Below are 24,952 nucleotides of genomic sequence, written 5' to 3'. Positions count from 1 at the left end.
CATGAGTTTGAGTAAACTCCGGGAGTTGGTGATGGACAGGGAGGCCTGGCGGGGCAGTCCATGGAGTCGCAAAGAGTTGGACACAACTGAGCGACTGAACTGAAGAGCGCCCACGCATAATTGGTATCATTCCTTAGAAACACTGTGACTTCGGTCGAACAGTTTACACTAAAGTAGAGTCTCAGGACTGAGTTTTTAAAATTCTAATACCGATTCGAGACAACGTATCCCAAAAGTGTTGGTACATGTTACTGAATAGAATTAGCACAGCGCCTGCGCAGAGCGGCGGGGCGGGGAGAGCGCCGATTTGCGCAGCGCAAGGATTGAACGGCGCATGCGCAGTGTGACCTACGGGCGGCGAGCAGCGTCGCGTGGGAACTCCTTGCACGGGGCTTGTTTCTTGGTAGCTCCGCGGCGCCGGCGCCGAAGAGAAAGATGGATTTTGAGAACCTTTTCTCCAAACCCCCAAACCCGGCTCTTGGCAAGAAGTCCGCCACGGATTCTGATCAAAGGTGACCGCTAGTCTTTTCATGCTTTGAACGCAGGGACTGCAGCCGGGTTCCGCCTTAGTTGCTCAGGGAGTCCGCGGGGGCGGCGCCGTGAGGTCCGGCGTCCAGAGGTCGTTCGGGGGCAGGAGTTAGAAGCCGGGGTTGGGTCCCGGTCCGTAGACCGCCGCGGCCAGAGGCCCGGGGAGCCGCGGGGTTCAGGCGGCGAGCGGGGTGGGGGCGGGGGAGGTTCAGTATGCTCCCTTTTCCCCGCGCCCAGGTCGCTCTGGCTGGGAGGGAGCCCGCCTGCGGCCCCTGTAGCATTTGTCTTCCAGACCGTCAGCTCCTGGAGGACAGAGATCATTTGTTGTTCTCACTACACGTGCTGGGTGCTCGTCGGTAGAAAAGATGAATCGTGAAGTATAAACAGCCAGTAATCTGCCTTTAGTCTCCCGATTTACATTGAAAATGCCTAAAGACCGTAATAAAGCAGCGAACTACATTGCGGTGTATTATTTCCCTTATGTTTAAAGAGGTACTGAGATTGCCGTGGAGAAAGTGAAAGCTGGGTAGTGGGTAAGGGAGGATGGGATGGTAGGGAAAACGTAGATCTTTTAAAGAAGGTAGGTAAGGAACGGTTACTAATAACATTGATGAGGAATGTTTGAGTAGGGGCTCGAAGGAGGCGAGAGAGGTTGATTATCTAGTGGGAAGAATATTCCATGTAAAGGTCTTGAGCTGGAGTAGACTTGCTGTGATGGGAGCGAAGTGGCCAGAAAGACAGCTGCAGTGGAGAGGAAGAATGGTGGGACTGGAAGAGAAGAGCCTGACAGGTATTGGAATGGGGGCCGGAAGGGAAGGGGCAGATTGTGTAGGGACTTGCAGTTACCATAATAAGGACTTTGGCTTTTACTTTGAGTGAGGTGAGAGGTAAGTATTGGAGGGTTTTTAGCTGAGACTTACACATTAGCAGGACCATCTGGTGGTTGAGAGTAGACTGTAGTGGCCGCTAGTAGTTAGGGTTAGTAGCAAGAAGTGGTCAAGTCTGGGGCTTCTCTGGTGATCCAGTGGTTAGGAGTCTGCCTTGTAATGTCTGGAAAACTGGTTCAATCCCTGGTCAGGGAAGATCCCACATGCCCCAGAGCAACTATCTGTGCACCACAATTACTGAAGCCTTTGTGTCCTGCAGCAAGAGAAGTCACTGCAGTGAGATCCCAGAGCTCCAAAACTAGAGAAAGTATATGCTGTGTAGCAAGGAAGACCCAGCAAAGCCAAAAATAATTAAAAATAAATAAAATGTTTTTAAAGTGCGTGTTCAGTTGCTCAGTTGTGTCCAACTCTTTGAAACCCCATGGACTGTAGCCCGCCAGGCTCCACTGTCCATGGAATTTTCCAGGCAAGAATACTGAAGTGGGTTGCCATTTCCTCTTCCAGGATCTTCCTTGACCCAGGGATTGAACCTGGTGTCTCCTGCATTGTCAGATGAATTCTTTACTACTAAGCAATTGGGACGAAGCTCAATAAAGAGCACATGGCTAGATTTTTTTTAAAAAGTGATCAGGTAAGGATGTATTTTGAGGACTGGATGGGGAATATGAGAGAGGAGTTAAGATCGACTTCAAGGTTTTTGGTTTGTATCATTAGGCTAGAGTTGCTGTTTAAGATTGTAGGGTGATTGGATCAAGAGTTCAGTTTTGGATATAAGATTTTGTCTAGTAGATATTTGGGGCTTCCTTGGTGGCTCACATGGTAAAAAATCTGCCTGCAGTGCAGGAGACCTGTGTTCAGTCCTTGGGTCGGGAAGATCCCCTGGAGAAGGGAATGGCTGGAATGGCTACCCACTCCGATATTTTTGCTTGGAGAACCCCATAGACAGAGGAGCCTGGCGAGCTACAGACTATGGGGTCGCAAAGAGCCGGGCCTGACTGAGTGACTAACACTCCTACTGCTAGTAAATATTTTAATTGCCTTTTTTTTTTCTTTTGGCCAAGTGACATTCGAGATCTTAATTCCTCGGCCATACCAGGGATGGAACTCTTGCCCCCCCACCCCCCACCCCCCACAGAGGCAGTGTGAAGTCTTAACCACTGGACTGCCAGGAAGGCCCTAGTAGGTACTTTGAATGGGAAGTTGGCTCTGCCTGCCTGAACTCAAATCTCAGTTCTGCTCTGCTAGATATCTGACATGTTTTGTAAACATTCTGTATTCAGTTTTCTCATCTATAAAATGGGCTTTTTAACAATAGCATGTATGTGGAGGGCTGTTCTGGTGTGTCTAATATGCATGGAACAGCGCCTGGCACAGAGTAGGCATAAAGCATGTCAGATGCTACTGTTACTGTTGCTGTCGTCATTATTGCTCTAAGGAGAGCTTGCTTCCTATATAAGATAGTTCACGACTGGAAACTAGACCAGTGGTAGTCCACAGTATTTGGTTTATTGGCTCTCATAACAATGGCCTTGCTCCCTCTTCTGATAGATGTGACGGAAGCTCTGACGCAGGACAGATGAGTGTAGTAGCTGTTGGATTGGATGAAACTAACGTCCCATTTTCTCCTGCAACTGAAAGAAGTGCGGAGTCACTGTTCACAGTCCTGTGCTAGCGGCAGTTTCCACTCGCAGCCTGTTCTTCTGAAGTTGTCTAGTCCTTGCCCTTGTCTGGCGTGTGACTCAGATCTTAAGCTTTCGTCACGTAGTCACTCCTTGTCTTCAGCCCCCTGTGTCTATGTGTGTGTGAGTCGCTCAGTTGGGTCTGATTCCTTGCAACCACTAGTCTCCTCTGTCCATGGAGTTCTCCAGGCAAGAATACTGGAGTGGGTTGCCATTTCCTTCTCCACCCTGTGTCTACAGCATCTACCATTAATTAGGGTTAGCTGTATATTTTATTGGCCTCTTTGTTTCTTATAGTTTCCATTTTCATCTTTCTTAGGGTCGTTTTTAGTTTTGTTGGAATATCCTCTAGTAGTCATCTGAGACAGTCTCTGCTTGTTCAAATTCTCAGTTCTAGTGACCCTGAGAACAACTTTTCTTTCTTTTTTTTTTAAATATATTCTTAGTTGCGCCATGCGGCATATGGGATCATAGTTCCCCAGCTAGGGATCAAACTGCATTGAAAACAGTCTTAACCACCAGACTGCTGGGGAAGTCCCAACAACATTCCTTTTTGATCTTCCCACTTGAATATAAGTTTGGCTTCCTTCTGACCTCAGAAGGCACCCTGAATTCTACCTGAAATATTTTTCTCCCTGATACTCCTCTTTGTTTTCAATTCTTACATATCTTTTAGGTTCAGAAAACCTTTGGTCCCCATATCTTAGGTTTAATATGTTCCTCATATATACACCAGTTCTTATCACCCCATACCGAAATTTCTTTCCTTCTCCCAAGTAGATAGAAAGTTCTCAGAAAGTGGGAACAAGGTCTTTTTCATTGTTATATCCCAGGATTTAAGACCCAGAGCCTGGTATATGGTGGATTCTCAGTATTTGTTGAATGAATAGATGATTCATATAGCTGCTAATAGTTGACTATTAAGGTTATGTAATTTTAAGTTTCAGCTTTGCAGTTTACTCATAAACGTATGTTGACATTTGCTGTTTATCATAATTTTGTACATTTCTCTGAAATATTTGGAGTAGAATATGATTTTGGAATTTCTTTGAGGGCAAGTTGAAGGTAAACCAGAGCAGTGGATATTAATGCTGTGGTATGAACCCCTTTCAGGTTGAAAACCCTTTTGTGTTATTTGATATTTTTGCTACAGAATCGGTGGTGAAATAGATGATACAGAAGTTGAAGAAACACAAGAAGAGAAAATAAAATGGAAAGTAAAACTGGAATGTGAGCAAATTCCCAAAAAAGTAAGATTAAGTTGGTGTCTTGAAAAAAACAGATAGGAAAGGGTGTGAGAAATTAATAGAGAGTCTGTTTGTCTCATTTTAGTCAGCATTTGAGACCAGGTTACTTATATCAAAGGAAACCTGTTTATGCTTTTTAAAAAATTAATTAAGAACTTTGTTGTCATTTAACATGAACTGATTATCTCTGAAGTGGTTGTAAACAATTTCAAAAACTTCTTTCTTTTCAAATTAGAGTTTTGATTTGCTACCTTAGCTAGCCTTAGTGACTTACAGCTTAAAGATTGTATTAGTTTGCTAGGACTGCCATAACAAAGTACCACATACTGAGTGGTGACTTAAACAACCAGAGTTTATGGTCTTGTGGTTCTTGAGGCTGGCAGTCCAAGAGCAAGCTGTTAGGAGGGTTGGTTCCTTCATAAGGCCGTGAGGAAGGGTCGGCTCCATGCCTCTCCCCTAGCTCCTGGTTGGCTTGCTGCTGGCCTTTGGTCCCCCGTGGCTTGGCTTCCAGAAGCATCATCTTCATTTTTACCTTCATGCTCCGAAAGGCATTCTCCCTGTGTGAATAGGTCTGTGTCTAAATTCCCCCCTTTTATAAGGACACTAGACATATTGGATTAAAGCCTATCCTAATGACTTCATCTTAACTAATTGTACATATTATGACCCTATTTCCAAATGTGGTCATGTTCTAAGGTACTGGGGGGTTAGGACTTCAATTTGGGGAGGACACAGCCAACCCACAGCAAAGCCAACATCTGCTTCTGTCTTGCTTTTTCTCCTTTGGAACCTTTGTTATTGTGAACTTTAACACACTACAAAAGAATGAGTTCAAATTGGCAGTGAGATCTGCAAGACACACATGGCCTTTAATATAATACTGTTATACTCAGCTTTATAAAAGGATTCAGGGCGGGAAGTACAGCATCTTCGTCTCAGAAGGCCTCTCAGCTACCCAGGGACATAACTTCTTTTGCCCTTTGGGGCATATATGGCTGCTGTAGACGAGAGCCGTGGTTAAAACTGAGAAATGATAACGTGAATTTCCCAGACGTTTTTAATACTTAAAAAAAAAATTTTTTTTAACTTCCTTGGCGGTGCAGTGGATAAGAATCCGCCCACCAAGGCAGGGGCACAGGTTTGATCCCTCCTCAAGGAAGATTCCATGTGCTGCAGAGCAGCTAAGGTTGTGCTCCACAACTGTTGAGCCTGTGCTATAGAGCCGGGCGCTGCAGCTACTGAGCCCGTGGGCCACAGCTGCTGGAGCCCCTGCTCCGCAACAGGAGCCAGTGCACTGAGAAGCCTGAAACGAGAAAAAGGCCCGCGTAGCAACAAAGACACAGCACAGCACAGCACAACAAACACTGACTTGTGCACCACTGCTACTGCACCCACGCTCTAGAGCCCACAAGCCGCAGCTGCTGAAGCCTGTGCTCTGACGAGAGAAGCCACTGACGTGAGAAGCGCATGCGCTGCAGAGAACCACCCCCCCTCCCCGCCCCCCGCCTCGCTGCAACTAGAGAAAGCCTGCACGCAGCAATGAAGACCCAGCACAGCCGAAATAAGTAAATAACACTACTTTTAAAAATTTTAATATTAATCACATAAGCCCCAGTCCTTTGTGCCCACTTAAAGTTCCCCAGTACGTATATAACCCCATACAGGATACAGGCAGATACAACCTTCTATGGTTATCTTAAGGATTTTCTCAGAATCAATGCTATGAGAATGTAGACAGCTAGATTACTTGTAAGTAGGCTTGCTTCAGGCCAGGCTCTTTCCTTACAAGTGTATAAAACATAAGTGTATCACAGCTAATTAGAAAAAGAACTCAAGTAAACACTGTACAGCTCTCCTTTTCTCGGCGGTGTTCCTTTTTTTCCTTCCAGAGATGACTACTGTCCCAACTTGGGCACGAATCTCTTGCTTGTTTGCAGTTTTCCTACTAATGCTGTCCTCCTTAAGAGTGTCGTTTTCTCGTGGCTATTTTTGCACTTGGTAGAATAGTGTTGTTGTTGTCCTTTTGTCTCCTTTTTCTTAACATTATATTTTTAAGGCTCATGGTATGCATAATGTATACTTATAGAGTATGCATAGTGCACACAAGTGATGTGACCTTATTTGTTCATTTTCTTAACCACATAGCATTCCCTTATTGAGGGTACTAGGTGCTGGCATTGGTAGACATTCGGCCTCACTTCCAGCTTTGGAGGTTGGGGTCAGTGCTGCTGCGTCTCAGTGGTGTCCTGCTGCACGTCTCGTCTGCAGTTCCTGTGGAGTAAAACCGCTGGGTCTTAGAGGATAAGCATCCTTCCCTTTACCATGAGGCCAAGCCGTATTCCAAAGTCGTTCTACTGATTTTTATTCCCAAAGGCGGTGTAATGAGAGTCTGTATTTCTACAGAGATATCTCCACACTTTCTTAAATTTTGCCATCTGGTGAGATACCTTCATTGTCATTTAGTTTGCATTTTATTGATTACTATTAAGATGGAGCATCTTTTCATATTTGTCCAATTTAGATTTCCTTTTTTGTGTGGCAGTTTAAGTCTTTTTACCTTTTTTTCTTTTTTCTTTATTCCGGATATAGGGGATTTTTTCCCCTGTGTGGATTTATGTGTTGCAGGTATCAGCTCATTTTGTAGCTTTTTTCCCAAGTTAATAGCAATTTTTGATAAAAGGTTAATGATTTTAATGTTTTCAAGTCTGTTAATCTTTTTTTCATAGTTAATGCTTTATGTGTTTTATTTACGTATCCTGAGATAATAAAAATATTTCCATACAGTGCCATCTAAAAGTTTTGCTGTTTTTCCTTTCCATTTAAGTTTATAATCACCCACAATTGATTTTTGTGTTTACTATGAGGTAGAGGGGACAGATTTTGGATTACTTTTTTTCCATTATCCTACCCAGTTGTTTCAACACCGTTCACTGGGGGGAAAGGTGGTTCTTTTCCCATGAATCTTCAGTGTCACTGTTGTCAAAAATCAGGTGTTTGGAAAGTGTTTGTGTTCTGATGGATCCATTTCTAGAGTCTCTGTTCTCATCCACTGGTTTATGTGTCTACCCCTCCCCTTAAGACCTCATTGTATTAATTAGTACAACTTAATGATAATGAGTTTGGATATCAAACAAGTAAGTCATCTCACGTTTTTCTTCTTTAACTGTCTTGTCTATTCTTAGCCCCTCATATTTCCATATAAATTTTAGAAATAGTTTGTCAAGTTCCACAGAAAACCCTTGTGGGACTCTCACTTGGGAATGCATTGAAACTGTAGGTCATTTGGGAGAGAATTGACATCTTTAGAATATTGGATTGTCCAGTCTTTAGGTCCTCTTTTAATTGTCTTAGCAGTGTTTTATAATTTTCTTTGTAGATATCTTTCATGCCTTTTGTTAGATTTAATGCTGGGTGTCTGATGAGGCTTTTGTGAATTACATTTTTTTTTAAGCACTATTTCTAACTTATTTTCATTTAGCTGGCATGTTCTATTATATAGGAATGCATGGGATAAAGCTTTTGAGTTCTTGTAAACGTTTCTGAAAATACTGACTTTATCCTCATAGCTGATAGGTATTTTGGCTGAAATAGACTTAGGCTTGAGGGTATTTGCCCTGTTCTCTTCTGCTACTATGTCGCCAATGTGAGTCTTGCCAGTCTGGTTCTAGTCACTTGGTAAGCATCCTGTTCTGGGAGCTTTTACATTCTTCTCTTTATTCCCAGTATTGTTAGAGACTATGAATCTTCTCATTCATTGTCCTTAAGTATTTGGTGAAACTATTCATACCCTTCATGCACAAGGAATGTGTTTTATTTTTATTCTTTGTGTTTTATCTTTATATTCTAAAAAACTTCCTCTTTCTGTTTATCTACATTTCTTGAGTCATAATTTAATGATTCAAGAGTTCTTTCTTGTTCTGCTGTCTTGTTATAACTTTCTAGCATTAAATATATATATACCATGTTGATATCTTTCTGTATTTGTTTAAAATTTTTGTGTTCTTTTCTTTCCCTTGAATTGTATTTCTTCTTCTGGGTCAGGTTTTCTCTTTGTCCTGCTGTTTTGTTTTATTCTCTAGATCTGTTTTGTTTTGCTCTCATGTTTCTCGTTGCAGTGGCTTCTGTTGCAGGGCATGGGTTCTAGAGCACAGGCTCAGCAGTTGTGGCTGCGGGCCTGCTTGCTCTTCCGCATGTAGGATCTTCCCGGATCAGGGCTTCACCCTGTGTCTCCTGCATTGTCTTTACCACTGAGCCACCAGGGAAGCCCTGCTTTTGTTTTTCTTTATGTCCTTTGAATTAAGAAAGGCCTGGGGAGTTGATGAAAGTCCTTTGCTGATCTGCTGGTGGGTCTCCATAGGCATTTCTTCTCAATGGGAAGCCTGATTGGGCACTTGATAAACCTGAGTGGGCTATGTGCATCTGTAGGTTTCCAGCAGCATGCTGCTGCTGCTGCTGCTGCTAAGTCGCTTCAGTCGTGTCCAACGCTGTGCAACCCCATAGATGGCAGCCCACCAGGCTCCCCCATCCCTGGGATTCTCCAGGCAAGAACACTGGAGTGTGTTGCCATTTCCTTCTCCAATGCCTGCAAGTGAAAAGTGAATGTGAAATCACTCAGTCGTGTCTGACTCTTGGCGACCCCATGGACTGCAGCCTTCCAGGCTCCTCCGTCCATGGGGTTTTCCAGGCAAGAGTATGGGAGTGGGGTGCCATCGCCTTCTCCATCCAGCAGCATAGTAGTTTAAGAACTACTCCTTATGTGCCATGTATCCCCTTTGGCAGTCTGGCAAAGCTCTTGGGCCCCTTCTCAAAATAATGTTTTTAAGTGAATAAAATAAAATATGTTGGGTTGTAGTGGAAGTTGATTTTATTGAAACAACAGTTATCAAAATATTAAGAAATGAGGTAAGAGTAGTATGTTCTTTGTTGCTGCACTAAATAATTAGATCCAGCTGTAGGTCTCATTACTGTGTTGTAGGTCTAAATATTATGTTGGCAAAGTGATGACCATAAAACATAACATACTTTGAGATCTGCAGTAAGTATAACATGTAAAAGTCCCTGTGATTTCTGTCCATGACAGTTGCAGCTACTGCTGATACTACTGTGGTTGCGGCCAGCGTTCGAAACAGAAGAAAATGCTAAATGTCACTTTAGAGGTTGATGAAAATTAACATGTGATTTTTATTCTCATCCAAGTCCATTGAATTCTATCATTCTGTCCATAGACTCTTGGCTAGGGGCAGGCAGGAGAGGGGCATGCATCTCCGGACAGCAGGTTATGAACCCCTGATATAGAATAGAGGATGGAGTGTTTTTCTGATGGAAGTTGTTCCCACATGTCAGAATGTGAAGGATTTCATTCTGGGGTCTTAGGACTCGTACGAGAAGACTTGGCCTTTATCAGACATTTTATTTATTTATTTATTTTAGTTTTTTATTTTTTTAACTTTAAAATCTTTAATTCTTACATGCGTTCCCAAACATGAACCCCCCTCCCACCTCCCTCCCCATAACATCTCTCTGGGTCATCCCCATGCACCAGCCCCAAGCATGCTGTATCCTGCGTCAGACATAGACTGGCGATTCGATTCTTACATGATAGTATACATGTTACAATGCCATTCTCCCAAATCATCCCACCCTCTCCCTCTCCGTCTGAGTCCAAAAGTCCGTTATACACATCTGTGTCTTTTTTCCTGTCTTGCATACAGGGTCGTCATTGCCATCTTCCTAAATTCCATATATATGTGTTAGTATACTGTATTGGTGTTTTTCTTTCTGGCTTACTTCACTCTGTATAATCGGCTCCAGTTTCATCCATCTCATCAGAACTGATTCAAATGAATTCTTTTTAACGGCTGAGTAATACTCCATTGTGTATATGTACCACAGCTTTCTTATCCATTCATCTGCTGATGGACATCTAGGTTGTTTCCATGTCCTGGCTATTCTAAACAGTGCTGCGATGAACATTGGGGTACATGTGTCTCTTTCAATTCTGGTTTCCTCAGTGTGTATGCCCAGCAGTGGGATTGCTGGGTCATAAGGTAGTTCTATTTGCAATTTTTTAAGGAATCTCCCACTGTTCTCCATAGTGGCTGTACTAGTTTGCATTCCCACCAACAGTGTAGGAGGGTTCCCTTTTCTCCACACCCTCTCCAGCATTTATTGCTTGCAGATTTTTGGATCGCAGCCATTCTGACTGGTGTGAAGTGGTACCTCATTGTGGTTTTGATTTGCATTTCTCTAATAATGAGTGATGTTGAGCATCTTTTCATGTGTTTGTTAGCCATCCGTATGTCTTCTTTGGAGAAATGTCTATGTAGTTCTTTGGCCCATTTTTTGATTGGGTCGTTTATTTTTCTGGAATTGAGCTTCAGGAGTTGCTTGTATATTTTTGAGATTAGTTGTTTGTCAGTTGCTTCATTTGCTATTATTTTCTCCCATTCAGAAGGCTGTCTTTTCACCTTGCTTATATTTTCCTTTGTTGTGCAGAAGCTTTTAATTTTAATTAGACCCCATTTGTTTATTTTGCTTTTATTTCCAGTATTCTGGGAGGTGGATCGTGGAGGATCCTGCTGTGATTTATGTCTGAGAGTGTTTTGCCTATGTTCTCCTCTAGGAGTTTTATAGTTCTGGTCTTACATTTAGATCTTTAATCCATTTTGAGTTTATTTTTGTGTACGGTGTTAGAAAGTGATCTAGTTTCATTCTTTTACAAGTGGTTGACCAGTTTTCCCAGCACCACTTGTTAAAGAGATTGTCTTTACTCCATTGTATATTCTTGCCTCCTTTGTCAAAGATAAGGTGTCCATATGTGTGTGGATTTATCTCTGGGCTTTCTATTTTGTTCCATTGATCTATATGTCTGTCTTTGTGCCAGTACCATACTGTTTTGATGACTGTGGCTTTGTAGTAGAGCCTGAAGTCAGGCAAGTTGATTCAATTTCTTTAGAGAATAACCCTCTCTTTGGCATGGGATAAATTTTTGTTTGATTATATTCTGGGTTGAGAGGGGGTGGTCAGAGATAATTTGTTACAGTAGCTTTGTTTTTGTTTTTTTTTATGTAGCATTTTAATTCATTCTCCTTTATAGCCCTATTTCTCACACTGCAACCTAAGCCCCAAATTATAGCTTGCTTTATCTTTGTCAAAAATTTGCCAGGAATTTGTTGAACCCTTCTTAATTCCTTCCTGACAAACTGTACTTTATTTCCCCCACTCCCTATGCACATACTCTCTTGAGACTATTAATTTCTACATCTGTACTTTTATTTCTGTGGAATTTCAGGAGACCATACTAGTTCTATAAACCATTCTGAATCAAGTGCAAGAAAATCTTTCACTCAAAAGAGGAGACAAATACTTCAGACTTTCTTATGAAAGGGGGATAAGTTGTAATATTGTGTTCTTATAGTTTCGAAGTTATATAGAGAACAACAGACATCAGAGCAATGAGTTTATAGCAGCTGCGTGAGGACATATTTAAGCAATCATTGTGTTAATATATTGTATTTCTCAGTGCCCTCTGAAAAGAATGTCAATTAGAAATGCTTCTCTAATGTATGGGCTTCCCTGGGGGCTCAGATGGTAAAGAACCTGCCTGTGAATGCCAGAGATATATAAGAAACGTTGGTTCAATCGATGGGTCAAAAAGACCCCGTGAAGGAGGGCTTGGCAACCCACTCCAGTGTTCTTGCCTGGAGGATCCCACGGGCAGAGGAGTACATTGGACTACAGTCCAGGGGGTGGCAAAGAGTCAAACACGACTGAGCGACAACACTTTCACTCTCTAATGTCTAATAAAGCAGCATAGCTGATGATCGTCCTGGCTTTATAATGTTACCAAGTCTTCTCATCTCTTCATTTAATACAAGTAAGTCACTTTTGTTACTGCTTGTAGTGAAAAGGGTCGGCTTCAGGATTGCAGGCCTGTGGGTCTTGTGGGGTGGGGGTGTGGTGGGGGGACATGTGATATCATTCATCTGGATCCTTGTAATGTTTTGATTCAGATGTACTGAATAGAATCCCATGGTTGTGCTAAACTTCATGTGCACTGTTGCACTTGAATGATTTTTTTGGTTGTCCCTGTGCCTGCTAAATAATGTGAAAGGCTGAAACCAAGGTAAACGTAGTTATCCTCACAGCCCCACCCATCAGCAGAAATTTGGATTAAAGATGTACTGAGCATGGCCCTGCCCATCAGAACAAGACCCAGATTCCCCCACAGTCAGTCTCTCGCATCAGGAAGCTCCCACAAGCCTCTTGTCCTTCTCCATCAGAGGGCAGACAGAAATGAAAACCACAGTCACAGAAAACTAACCAAACTGATCACATGGACCACAGCCTTGTCTAACTCAATGAAACTATGAGCCATGCCGTGTGGGGCCACCCAAGACAGACGGGTCATGGTGGAGAGTTCTGACAAAACATGGTCCACTGGAGAAGGGACTGGCAAGCCACTTCAGTATGCTTGCCTTGAGAACCCCATGAACAGTATGAAAAGGCAAAAAAGACACCAAAAGAGGAACTCCCCAGGTTGGTAGGTGCCCAATATGCTGCTGGAGATCAGTGGAGAAATACCTCTAGAAAAAATGAGGTGACAGAGCCAAAGCAAAAACAACGCCCAGTTGTGGATGTGACTGGTGACGGAAGTAAAGTCTGATGCTTTAAAGAACAATACTGCATAGGAACCTGGAATGTTAGGTCCATGAATCAAAGTAAATAGGAAGTGGTCACACAGGAAATGGCAAGAGTGAATATCAACATTTTAGGAATTGGCAAATTTATTTCAGATGACCATTATAACTAGTACTGTGGGCAAGAATCCCTTAGAAGAAATGGAGTAGCCCTTATAGTCGACAAGAAGAGTCCAAAATGCAGTTGAGTATGGTGGCTCAGTCACGTCCAACTCTGTGTGATCCCATGGGCTGCAGCATGCCAGGCTGCCCTGTCCATCACCAGCTCCCAGACTTTACTCAAACTCATGCCCATTGAGTCAGTGATGCCATCCAATCATCTCATCTTCCGTCATCCCCTTCTCCCACCTTCAATCTTTCCCAGCATCAGGGTCTGTTCAAATGAGTCAGCTCTTCCCATAAGGTGGCCAAAGTATTGGAGTTTCAGCTTCAACCTCAGTCCTTCCAGTGAATATTCAGGATTGATTTCCTTTAGGATGGACTGGTTGGATCTCCTTGCAGTCTCTAAAGAGTCTTCTCCAGCACCACAGTTCAAAAGTGTCAGTTCTTGAGTGCTCAGCTTTCTTTATAGTCCAACTCTTACATCCATACATGACCACTGGAAAAACCATAGCTTTGACTAGATGGACCTTTGTTGGCAGAGTAATGTCTCTGCTTTTTAATATGCTGTCTAGGTTTATCGTAACTTTTCTTTCAAGGAGTGTCTTTTAATTTCATAGCTGCAGTCACCATCTGCAGTGATTTTGGAGCCCCCCAAAATAGTCAGCCACTATTTGCCCATCTCTTTGCCGTGAAATGATGGGACTGGATGCCGTGATCTTCGTTTTCTGAATGTTGAGCTTTAAGCCAACGATTTCACTCTCCTCTTTCACTTTCATCAAGAGGCTCTTTAGTTCTTCTTCACTTTCTGCCGTAAGGGTCGTGTCATCTGCATATCTGAGGTTATTGATATTTCTCCCGGCAATCTTGATTCCAGCTTGTGTTTCCTCCAGCCCAGCGTCTTGTATGATGTACTCTGCATATAAGTTAAATAAGCAGGGTGACAATATACAGCCTTGATGTATTCCTTTCCCTATTTAGAACCAGTCTGTTGTTCCATGTCTAGTTCTAACTGTTGCTTCCTGACCTGCATACAGATTTCTCAAGAGACAGGTCAGGTGATCTGGTATTCCCATGTCTTTCAGAATTTTCCACAGTTCATTGTGATAAACTTGCAATCTCAAAATGACAGAATGATATCTGTTAGTTTCCAAGGCAAACCATTCAATATCACAGTAATCCAAGTCTATGCCCCAACCTCTAATGCCAAAAAGCTGAAGTTGAATAGCTCTATGAAGACCTACAAGACCTTCTAGAACTAACACCCAAAAAGATGTCCTTTCATCATAGAGGACTGGAATGCAAAAGTAAGAAGTCGAGAGATACCTGGAGTAACAGGCAAGTTTGGCCTTGGAATACAAAATAAAGCAGGGCAAAGGCTAACAAAGACTTGCCAAGACAATGCATTCGTCATAGCAAACACCCGCTTCCAACAACACAAGAGACAACTCTACACATGGACGTCACCAGATGGTCAATACTGAAATCAGATTGATTATATTCTTTTTTTTTTTTTTAACTTTATTTTACTTTACAATACTGTATTGGTTTTGCCATACATTGACATGAATCCACCACGGGTGTACATGCGTTCCCAAACATGAATCCCCCTCCCACCTCCCTCCCCATAACATCTCTCTGGGTCATCCCCATGCACCAGCCCCAAGCATGCTGTATCCTGCGTCAGACATAGACTGGCGATTCGATTCTTACATGATAGTATACATGTTACAATGCCATTCTCCCAAATCATCCCACCCTCTCCCTCTCCGTCTGAGTCCAAAAGTCTGTTATACACATCTGTGTCTTTTTTCCTGTCTTGCATACGGGGTCGTCATTGCCATCTTCCTAAATTCCATATATATGTGTTAGTATACTGTATTGGTGTTTTTCTTTCTGGCTTACTTCACTCTGTATAATCGGCTCCAGTTTCATCCATCTCATCAGAACTGATTCAAATGAATTCTTTTTAACGGCTGAGTAATAGTCCATTGTGTATATGTACCACAGCTTTCTTATCCATTCGTCTGCTGATCTAGGACAGCAGGGTTGTTTCCAGCAGCAGGACATCTAGGTTGTTTCCATGTCCTGGGTATTCTAAACAGTGCTGTGATGAACATTGGGGTACATGTGTCTCTTTCAATTCTGGTTTCCTCGGTGTGTATGCCCAGCAGTGGGATTGGTGGGTCATAAGGTAGTTCTATTTGCAATTTTTTAAGGAATCTCCACACTGTTCTCCATAGTGGCTGTACTAGTTTGCATTCCCACCAACAGTGTAGGGGGGTTCCCTTTTCTCCACACCCTCTCCAGCATTTATTGCTTGCAGATTTTTGAATCGCAGCCATTCTGACTGGTGTGAAGTGGTACCTCATTGTGGTTTTGATTTGCATTTCTCTAATAATGAGTGATGTTGAGCATCTTTTCATGTGTTTGTTAGCCATCCGTATGTCTTCTTTGGAGAAATGTCTATGTAGTTCTTTGGCCCATTTTTGATTGGGTCGTTTATTTTTCTGGAATTGAGCTTCAGGAGTTGCTTGTATATTTTTGAGATTAGTTGTTTGTCAGTTGCTTCATTTGCTATTATTTTCTCCCATTCAGAAGGCTGTCTTTTCACCTTGCTTATATTTTCCTTTGTTGTGCAGAAGCTTTTAATTTTAATTAATCCCATTTGTTTATTTTTGCTTTTATTTCCAGAATTCTGGGAGATGGATCATAGAGGATCCTTCTGTGATTTATGTCAGAGTGTTTTGCCTATAGATTGATTATATTCTTTGCAGCCAAAGATGGAGAAGCTCTATACAGTCAGCAAAAACAGGACCGAGAACTGACTGTGGCTCAAATCATGAACTCCTTATTGCCAAATTCAGACTTTAATTGAAGAAAGTAAGGAAAACCACTAGACCATTCATGTATGACCTAAATCAAATCCCTTATGATTACACAGTGGAAGTGAGGAATAGATTTAAGGGACTAGATCTGATAGACAGAATGCCTGATGAACTATGGATGGAGGTTTGTGACAAGTATAGGAGGCTGTGATCAAGACCATCTCCAAGTAGAAGAAATGCAAAAAAAGGCAAAATGGTTGCCTGAGACCTTACAAATAGCTGAGAAAAGAAGAAAATAAAAGGCAAAGGAGAAAAGGAGAGATATACCCATCTGAATGCAGAGTTCCAAAGAATAGCAAGGAGAGATAAGAAAGCCTTCATCAAAGATCAGTGCAAAGAAATAGAGGAAACCAATAGAATGGGAAAGACTAGAGATCTCTTCAAGAAAATTAGAGATATCAAGGGAACATTTCATGTAAAGATGGGCTCAATAAAGGTCAGAAATGGTATGGACCTAACAGAAGCAGAAGGTAATAAGAAGAGGTGGCAAGAATACACAGAAGAACTATACAAAACCTAGATAATCATGATGGTGTGATCACTCACCTAGAGCCAGACATCCTGGAATGTGAAGTCAAGTAGGCCTGAGGAAGCATCACTATGAACAAAGCTAGTGGAGGTGATGGCATCCCAGTTGAACTATTTCAAATCCAAAAAGATGATGCTGTGAAAGTGCTGCCCTCAGTATGCCAGCAAATTTGGAAAACTCAGCAGTGGCCACAGGACTGGAAAAGGTAAATTTTCATTCCAATCACAAAGAAAGGCAATGCCAAAGAATATTCAAACTACCAAGCAGTTGTACTCATCTCACACTCTAGCAAAGTAATGCTCAAAATTCTCCAAGCCAGGCTTCAACCATATGTGAACTGTGAATTTCCAAATGTTCGAGCTGGCTTGAGAAAAGGCACAGGAACCAGAGATCAAATTGCCAACATCCACTGGAGCATAGAAAATGCAGGAGAATTTCAGAAAAACATCTATTTCTGCTTTATTTACTATGCCACAGCCTTTGACTGTGTGGATCACAATAAACTGTAAAGAGATGGGAATACCAGACCACCTGACCTGCCTCCTGAGAAATCTGTGTGCAGGTCAAGAACCAACAGAACCGAACATGGTTCCAAATCAGGAAAGGAGTACGTCAAGGCTGTTTATTGTCACCCTGCTTATTTAACTTGTATGTAGAGTACATCATGTGAAATGCTGGGCTGGTGAAACACAAGCTGGAATCAAGTTTGCTGGGAGAAATACCAATAACCTCAGATATGCAGATGACACCACCCTTACGGCAGAAAGAGAAGAGGAACTAAAGAGCCTCCTGGTGAAAGTGAAAAAACTGGCTTAAAACTCAGCATTCCCAAAACAAAGATGTGGCATCCAGTCTCATCACTTCATGGCAAATAAATGGGAAACAATGGAAACAGTGAGAGACTTTATTTTCTTGGGCTCTAAAATCAGTGCAGATGGTGACTGCAGCCATGAAATTAAAAGACACTAGCTCTTTTAAGAAAAGTTACGACAAACCTAGACAGCATATTAAAAAGCAGAGTCATTACTTTGCCAACAAAGTTCTGTCTAGTCAAAGCTATGGTCTTTCCAGTGGTCATGTATGGATGTGAGTGTTAGACTGTAAAGAAAGCTGAACGCTGAAGAATTGATGCTTTTAAACTGTGGTGTTGGAGAAGACTCTTGAGAGTCCCTTGTACTGCAAGGAGATCCAAGCAGTCCATCCTAAAGGAAATCAGTCCTGAATATTCATTGAAAGGACTGATCCTGAAGGTGAAAGTCCAGGACTTTGGCCACTTGATGCAGAGCTGACTCATTGAAAAACATGGTGATGCTGAGTAGGATTGAAGACAGAAGGAGAAGGGGACCACAGAGGATGAGATGCTTGGATGACATAACCGATCTGATGGACATGAGTCTAAGCAAGCTCGGGGAGCTGATGATGGACAGGAAAGCCTGGCGTGCTGCAGTCCTTGGTGTTGCAAAGAGTCAGACACGACTGAGCAACTGAACTAGACAACTGTGCCTTTTACAGATAAACTGTTTAATTGAAATGTATTGTCCATACCGGTTGTAATAATAACTCTCAATTAGCCCTGGTGTCTCAAAGTACAGACACCCGTAACCCATACTTGGGAGTGTTTCTGCGCCAAGTGCTGGAAGGTGTCTGCTGCTTGGGCGGCTTGGCAGTTTCTTGTCGTCATTGCTGCTGCATCCCCTGCCAGCAATGCTCCGGGCTAAGGGAGGAAGCAGACTTTGGTAGCTGGTGAGGTGGATTTCCAACTCTCGATGACAGGTTACTGAATTAAACCTAAAAAGATGGTCGATGCAAAGGGAGAAATAAAATGTGGACTATATTAGTGTACTTCTTTTATAGCAAATAATTAAGTTGTGGGGCTTTAGTCTTTCAATCTAGTAAAGTACACACAGTGAACAGATAGTCTTCCCTCAAAGCATCTTTTAAGTGTGGATGCATGTGTTTTTGTTTTTTTTAATTCCGGAAGATTTCATATACATCGAAGTGGAAAGACTAGCATATGAAATCCTTGTGTTCTCATCAGTCAGCTTCAACAATGATCAGTTCACAGCCAGTCTTTATTTCTCCTTCATGACCAGATTGTTTCAAATCATGCTAGGTTTTTAAATTTGAAAATTTAATTTTTACTTAGTTTAGGCACTCTGGAAGCTCTACATCTCTGAAGAATTTGCAACATAGGAAATCAAGAAGTAAGGACTATGATGCATATAGTGACGATGACATCTGCAATCAGGAGCCGGAAGATAATTTTGCTAAGGAGCTTCAGCAGTACATACAAGCTAAAGAGATGGCAAGTGTTACTCAGTCCCTACTGTGTCCTGAAGGATCTGTGAAGAAAGAGACAGCAAAGGGGACCACGAAAGGTAAGAGTCAAACTGCTTGATCATTTAAAGTTACCTGGAGGAGTAGTCACCACTGTCCATGGATGGAGGTGGGGGTGGGGTCTGCATTTTATCTCATGATAAGACCAGATTTTCTTGGATCTTGACATCAAATGTGAGCTGGTCACTTGGTGTACAGATGCTCAGTTTGCGAGAGGAGTGGAGGGTGCAGCAGAGTTTTCAAAGGATGACCACTTTGGGACTCCCCTGGTGGTTCAGTAGCTAAGACTCTGAACTCCCAATACAGGGTGCCCAGGTTCGATCCTGGTCAGGGAACTAGATCCTATATGTGGCACCTAAAAATCCCGTGTACACAACTCAGACCTAGTAAGGCCATATAAATAAAATTTTTAAAGGACATGACAACTTTGCAAGGGAGAATGCTAAATCCCTGGCTTCAGCGTACATGAAGGGCAGGAAATACCTTTTCTGGTTGCTTTCCTTTGAAGAAGAATAGATTGGGATAATAGTGTATGAGACTAAACTTGGGAATATGTTCCTGTTTATAAATATTTATGTTTGGCTGCATCAAGTGTTAGTTGCTTCATGGCATGTGGGATCTTAGTTCCATGACCAAGGCTCAAACCCATGTTCCCCACATTGCAAGGCAGACTCTTAACCATTGGACCACCAGGGAAGTGTCCCAGGAATATATTCTTTGAGATTACTAAAATAAAATTAAGCCATAGATATGACAATAAGGGACAATTGTAAGTAAAATTCTCAATCCTCTCATTTTTTCCCCTGTTGAAATGTTTTTCTATTTTAAATGGATCTATAGATCAACTTAATCTATATAAAATGTTTTCAGTGAATAATCTAACAGCCATATATGAGGTCCTTTGAAGCTTTTACTATTGCAGCGCTATAGCAATTCCTAATGAGATCCATCGTACTTTGAAAGAATCTGGGCTGGTGGCTCGCTAGAATGATTTCGTTAATTATCTTGCTTTTTTCCTGGCAGTGCCTTATATTTTTTCACAAAGAATGAGTTTGGGATCCAGAGTATATTAATCCCAGAGCTGTTGGAAGGACAGGTCCACATCATCCCACTTTTTACTTTTTGAATAGTGGAGAACTTTTCCTGCATTATTACAGAATATCCCTCGTAAGAGTGTTGTTTTAAAGTGGTGCTGGGAAAACTGGTTAACCACTTGTAAAAGAATGAAACTAGATCACTTTCTAATACCGCACACAAAAATAAACTCAAAATGGATTAAAGATCTCAATGTAAGACCAGAAACTATAAAACTCCTAGAGGAAAACATAGGCAAAACACTCTCAGACATAAATCACAGCAGGATCCTCTATGATCCACCTCCCAGAATTCTGGAAATAAAAGCAAAAATAAACAAATAGGATCTAATTAAAATTAAAAGCTTCTGCACAACAAAGGAAAATATAAGCAAGGTGAAAAGACAGCCTTCTGAATGGGAGAAAATAATAGCAAATGAAGCAACTGACAAACAACTAATCTCAAAAATATACAAGCAACTCCTGAAGCTCAATTCCAGAAAAATAAACGACCCAATCAAAAAATGGGCCAAAGAACTAAATAGACATTTCTCCAAAGAAGACATACGGATGGCTAACAAACACATGAAAAGATGCTCAACATCACTCATTATTAGAGAAATGCAAATCAAAACCACAATGAGGTACCACTTCACACCAGTCAGAATGGCTGCGATCCAAAAATCTGCAAGCAATAAATGCTGGAGAGGCTGTGGAGAAAAGGGAACCCCCCTACACTGTTGGTGGGAATGCAAACTAGTACAGCCACTATGGAGAACAGTGTGGAGATTCCTTAAAAAATTGCAAATAGAACTACCTTATGACTCACCAATCCCACTGCTGGGCATACACACTGAGGAAACCAGAATTGAAAGAGACACATGTACCCCAATGTTCATCACAGCACTGTTTATAATAGCCAGGACATGGAAACAACCTAGATGTCTATCAGCAGACGAATGGATAAGAAAGCTGTGGTACATATACACAATGGAGTATTACTCAGCTGTTAAAAAGAATTCATTTGAATCAGTTCTGATGAGATGGATGAAACTGGAGCCGATTATACAGAGTGAAGTAAGCCAGAAAGAAAAACACCAGTACAGTATACTAACACACATATATGGAATTTAGGAAGATGGCAATGACGACCCTGTATGCAAGACAGGAAAAAAGACACAGATGTGTATAACGGACTTTTGGACTCAGAGGGAGAGGGAGAGGGTGGGATGATTTGGGAGAATGGCATTGTAACATGTATACTATCATGTAAGAATCGAATCGCCAGTCTATGTCTGACGCAGGATACAGCATGCTTGGGGCTGGTGCATGGGGATGACCCAGAGAGATGTTATGGGGAGGGAGGTGGGAGGGGGTTCATGTTTGGGAACGCATGTAAGAATTAAAGATTTTTTTTTTTAATAAAAAATTTAAAAAAGAGTGTTGTTTTATATTGTCTTCAAGTTAAATTTTTGTTGTTGTTGTTGTTGTTTTTAGCTGTTAAGCAAAAAAATAAAAACCTTAAAGCTGTTCACAAGAATGGTAAAAAGAAGAAAATGAAGCGAAAGTGTCCTGGCCCTGGAGACAAAGGAAATGCTTCCCTGAGGAACAGTGGCTCACAGGACCAGGTATGAGGATCCACGTGTGTCGGAAGGCACTGCATCTCACACCTCAGGGGGCCTCCTTTACCCTCAGCAGGCTCCCCACATGCTTCCTTCTCCCTGTTAGGCTCCCTTCCTCACACTCAAACCTTAGTGTCGTACCTGCTGCCCCTGAATACATACGCACAAGCCCCCTGATTTCTGAGTGCTGTGCTGTCGATGACTGTGAAAAAACAGATGTGGGAAGCAAGGAAAAGGGTGCGTGCATGCTAAGTCACAACCAGCTCTTTGCAGCCCCGTGGACTGTAGCCCGCCAGGCTCCTCTGTCCATGGGATTTCCCAGGCAGAAACACTGGAGTGGGTGCCATTTCCTCCTCCAGGGGATCTTCCGACCCAGGGATCGAACCCACATCTCTGTGTCTCCTACACTGACAGGTGGATTCTTCACCACCGCGCCACCTGGGAAGCCCAGACCACTGGACTGCCGGGAAAGTCCCTAGATAGCTGTGAGGGCATTCTAACGGCCATTGGTCTATTGGGTTTTGACTCCCTCTGGAAATTAAAAGTGAATATTTTTGAGACACCCCCTTCCAGATACCAGACCCCCCATCCCCTCTGGTATTTTGATTTTGCTTTCTAGAAGTTCTTCTTCCTTGGTCTGCAGATGTAATCACAGTGGAGCAGTAAGTGACTCTTCTGGACTCTACTTTTCTGAGGGCTTCTAAGCTGGATGGCATCCATTTGTTAAGCTTGGTTCAGGAAACAAGAGTTAGGGCTTAGTAAAATATTAGAAACACCATATATTATGGACTGAAATGTGTTTATATAAAATTTATTTTACAGAAGGCGACTGTGAAGCCATAGTGTTTAGGTCTGTAGTCACCCAGGGCCAGGCAGGGCTGCACTCAGGCAGTGTTCCCTTTCCTTTGGTTTAGATTGACTCAAGTGATTATTCCACCATAACTGACAGCTCTTCTACATGAGAAACAAATTGTAAACATGTTTATTAGAATTCAATCACATGATCAAATAAAACTGAGAGTTAAAACTGGCATACTTGTTAGGCACATGATTTTGATAGTGCTGAGTGGAATTTTGACATTATTACAGAGCAGCTCACATAAGCGTGCAGTCAGCTCCCTTCTTTGTACCTGTGGAGTTCCTAAGACCGTATGTGGGAATACCATATGTAGATGCTGTAAGTTGCACCACAAGTTAACACGCTGAAAGTGATTTTTTTTTTTTTTAATGGGGGAAAAAATGACCGTTTATTGAGCACTTCCTGTATGTTCAGGCATTTTGGGCACAATAGTTCTATATCTTGGATTTTGCAAGATTGATATTATTATTTCAGTTTTGTAGGTGATAAAGGTTAGGAGAAGTGATGCACCCAAAGGCACACAGAGCTGAAATAAAACCTACCTATATTTGGTTTCAGAGTTGATACTTATTTTATTATTCCAGGCTTTGTCTTTATCGTACAGTCTTTACATTTCCCTGATTCTGAAGATGGTCTTATTTTTTTACAACATGGGATAAAGTGTCAGAAAGGAAAATGTAGCATGTACTTGGATATTTTCTATCCTTCCTATAGACATAGATATATTGCTGCTAAGTCGCTTCAGTCGTGCCCGACTCTGTGCGACCCCGTAGACGGCAGCCCACCAGGCTCTTCCGTCCCTGGGATTCTCTAGGCAAGAACGCTGGAGTAGGTTGCCATTTCCTTCTCCATGAAAGTGATTTATGTTTCTAAAGACCTGTAATAAAATTTCCCTCTCATTTTTATGTGAAAGTCCCGTTTTGTTTTCATATCTTTATCACCATCTTGGAGGGTCTGTTTCTAATTATGTTTACTAATTTGAGCTCATCAGTGTACTCAGCTCACACCTAATGAGCCTGTCATTGAAATGAAAGATTACGCTACTTGTGGTTGGTTTACTTTTTAATTTTGAGGTTTGTCCCCAGTGTTCTAAAGAGCCTTGTTCTTAGACTTCACTGTTTATCACAATGAGTGGAACTTACTTTTTAAAAATTTTAAAATTTTTTAAGTGAGGGCAAGTACAATATAATCTCAGATGGTGCAATAAGAAAGAATTAGTAGGTAAAGAATCCACCTACCAATTCAGGAGCTGCAGGAAACTCAGGTTCGATCACTGGGGTTGGGAAGGTCCCCTGGAGGAAGAAATGGCAGCCCACTCCAGGATTCTTGCCTGAAGAATTTCATGGACAGAGGAGCCTCACGGGCTTCAGTCCATGGGGTCGCAAAGAGCCGGACACAGTTCGCATGCAGTCAAGATACAGTAAAAATTCAGATTGCACAAACACTAATGTTCAGTGGTGGAATGATACCAAAACCGACGATCATTCATTTGTTTCAAATGATACACAAAAATCCAAGTCTTACCTGAAGGGCAATTCAGAAGAGTTAGTTTTTAATGTTTTAAAAGGTGGTTTAAGATAATTTTGTACAATGGAATCAAATGTTTAATCTCTTATTTTTCACGTTTAGTTTTTTGTTTTTGTCTTCATAGAATGGGAAATCTAAAGAGCAGCAGCAGCCTGTGAGAATGAGTCAGGGGTTCATCAACCAACATACGGTGCAACGCCAGGGAAAGCAAATTTGTAAATACTTTCTTGAAAGGAAGTGTATTAAGGTATAGTATAAGCAAAAAAAATAGATGTAAGGTATAGCAAAAATGTTCTAAAACCAGCTTCTGTTTCTGTTAGACACTGCAAAAGCATACCTGTATAATTTTAGAACTTTTTTCTTTCTGGAAAGGTTTCAAGTAGAAAATTTTACTGAAATATTCTTTTGTATTTAGAAAGTAGTAATGTAATTCCACAGTGATAAGAGAACAGACTCTGTATGATTTTAATACTTTAGACCATGAAATTTTTGTACCTTGTTTTATGTCTCTGAAAATAGATAATTTTTTTTAAATGCTTTGTGTTAAAAATGTTAAGGACTTGACAAATTGCAAGCCAAAATATGTAATACGATGCAGTTATAATAGCTCTTTAAAAAGCAGACTATACTGCTTCTAAGACTTTGTTTTCTTCTGGAATCATTTGCTTATCCAGAATTAAGTAGGAATTGTAATGGCTTAACTGTGAGAAATAATAGCTTTCCCTTGTTTCTTCCTTTGGCCCAGGGAGACCAATGTAAATTTGATCATGATGCAGAGATAGAGAAGAAAAAGGAAATGTGTAAGTTTTATGTACAAGGATATTGTACCAGAGGGGAAAACTGCCTTTATTTGCATAATATCCTTTATCACAAGATACAGTAAATTTACTTTTCATAAATGTTTACATGAATGTAAAATTTTGAATGAAACAAATGTTTTAACCATGGCAAAATTATATTATCTAAGCTCAACTCAGT

The 24,952-nt window shown here is 41.6% G+C and overlaps 1 protein-coding gene across 6 annotated transcripts in view; it reads left to right on the top strand.

Annotated features, from left to right (window-relative positions):
• Positions 1 to 334: 334 nt before the first annotated feature.
• The window catches only part of ZC3H8 (zinc finger CCCH-type containing 8), a 51,105-nt gene continuing 26,487 nt past the window's right edge, over positions 335 to 24,952 (top strand). For 5 of the 6 annotated variants that reach the window (XM_060412442.1, XM_060412441.1, XM_060412438.1 and 2 more), the window contains exons 1-6: positions 335 to 512; positions 4,248 to 4,344; positions 18,703 to 18,934; positions 21,464 to 21,594; positions 24,099 to 24,221; positions 24,720 to 24,833. In XM_060412442.1, coding sequence (XP_060268425.1) covers positions 436 to 512; positions 4,248 to 4,344; positions 18,703 to 18,934; positions 21,464 to 21,594; positions 24,099 to 24,221; positions 24,720 to 24,833 — 774 coding nt within the window. In that variant the 5' untranslated portion in view covers positions 335 to 435. The remainder of the gene's footprint in view (positions 513 to 4,247; positions 4,345 to 18,702; positions 18,935 to 21,463; positions 21,595 to 24,098; positions 24,222 to 24,719; positions 24,834 to 24,952) is intronic. The other variant, XM_060412443.1, reaches the window with a different exon arrangement.

Source organism: Ovis aries, chromosome 3 (genome assembly GCF_016772045.2).
Source record: "Ovis aries strain OAR_USU_Benz2616 breed Rambouillet chromosome 3, ARS-UI_Ramb_v3.0, whole genome shotgun sequence".
NCBI classification, from domain to species: Eukaryota; Metazoa; Chordata; class Mammalia; order Artiodactyla; family Bovidae; genus Ovis; species Ovis aries.
The sequence above is the reverse complement of the archived record's forward strand: the minus strand, read 5'-3'. Positions and strand labels throughout refer to the sequence as shown.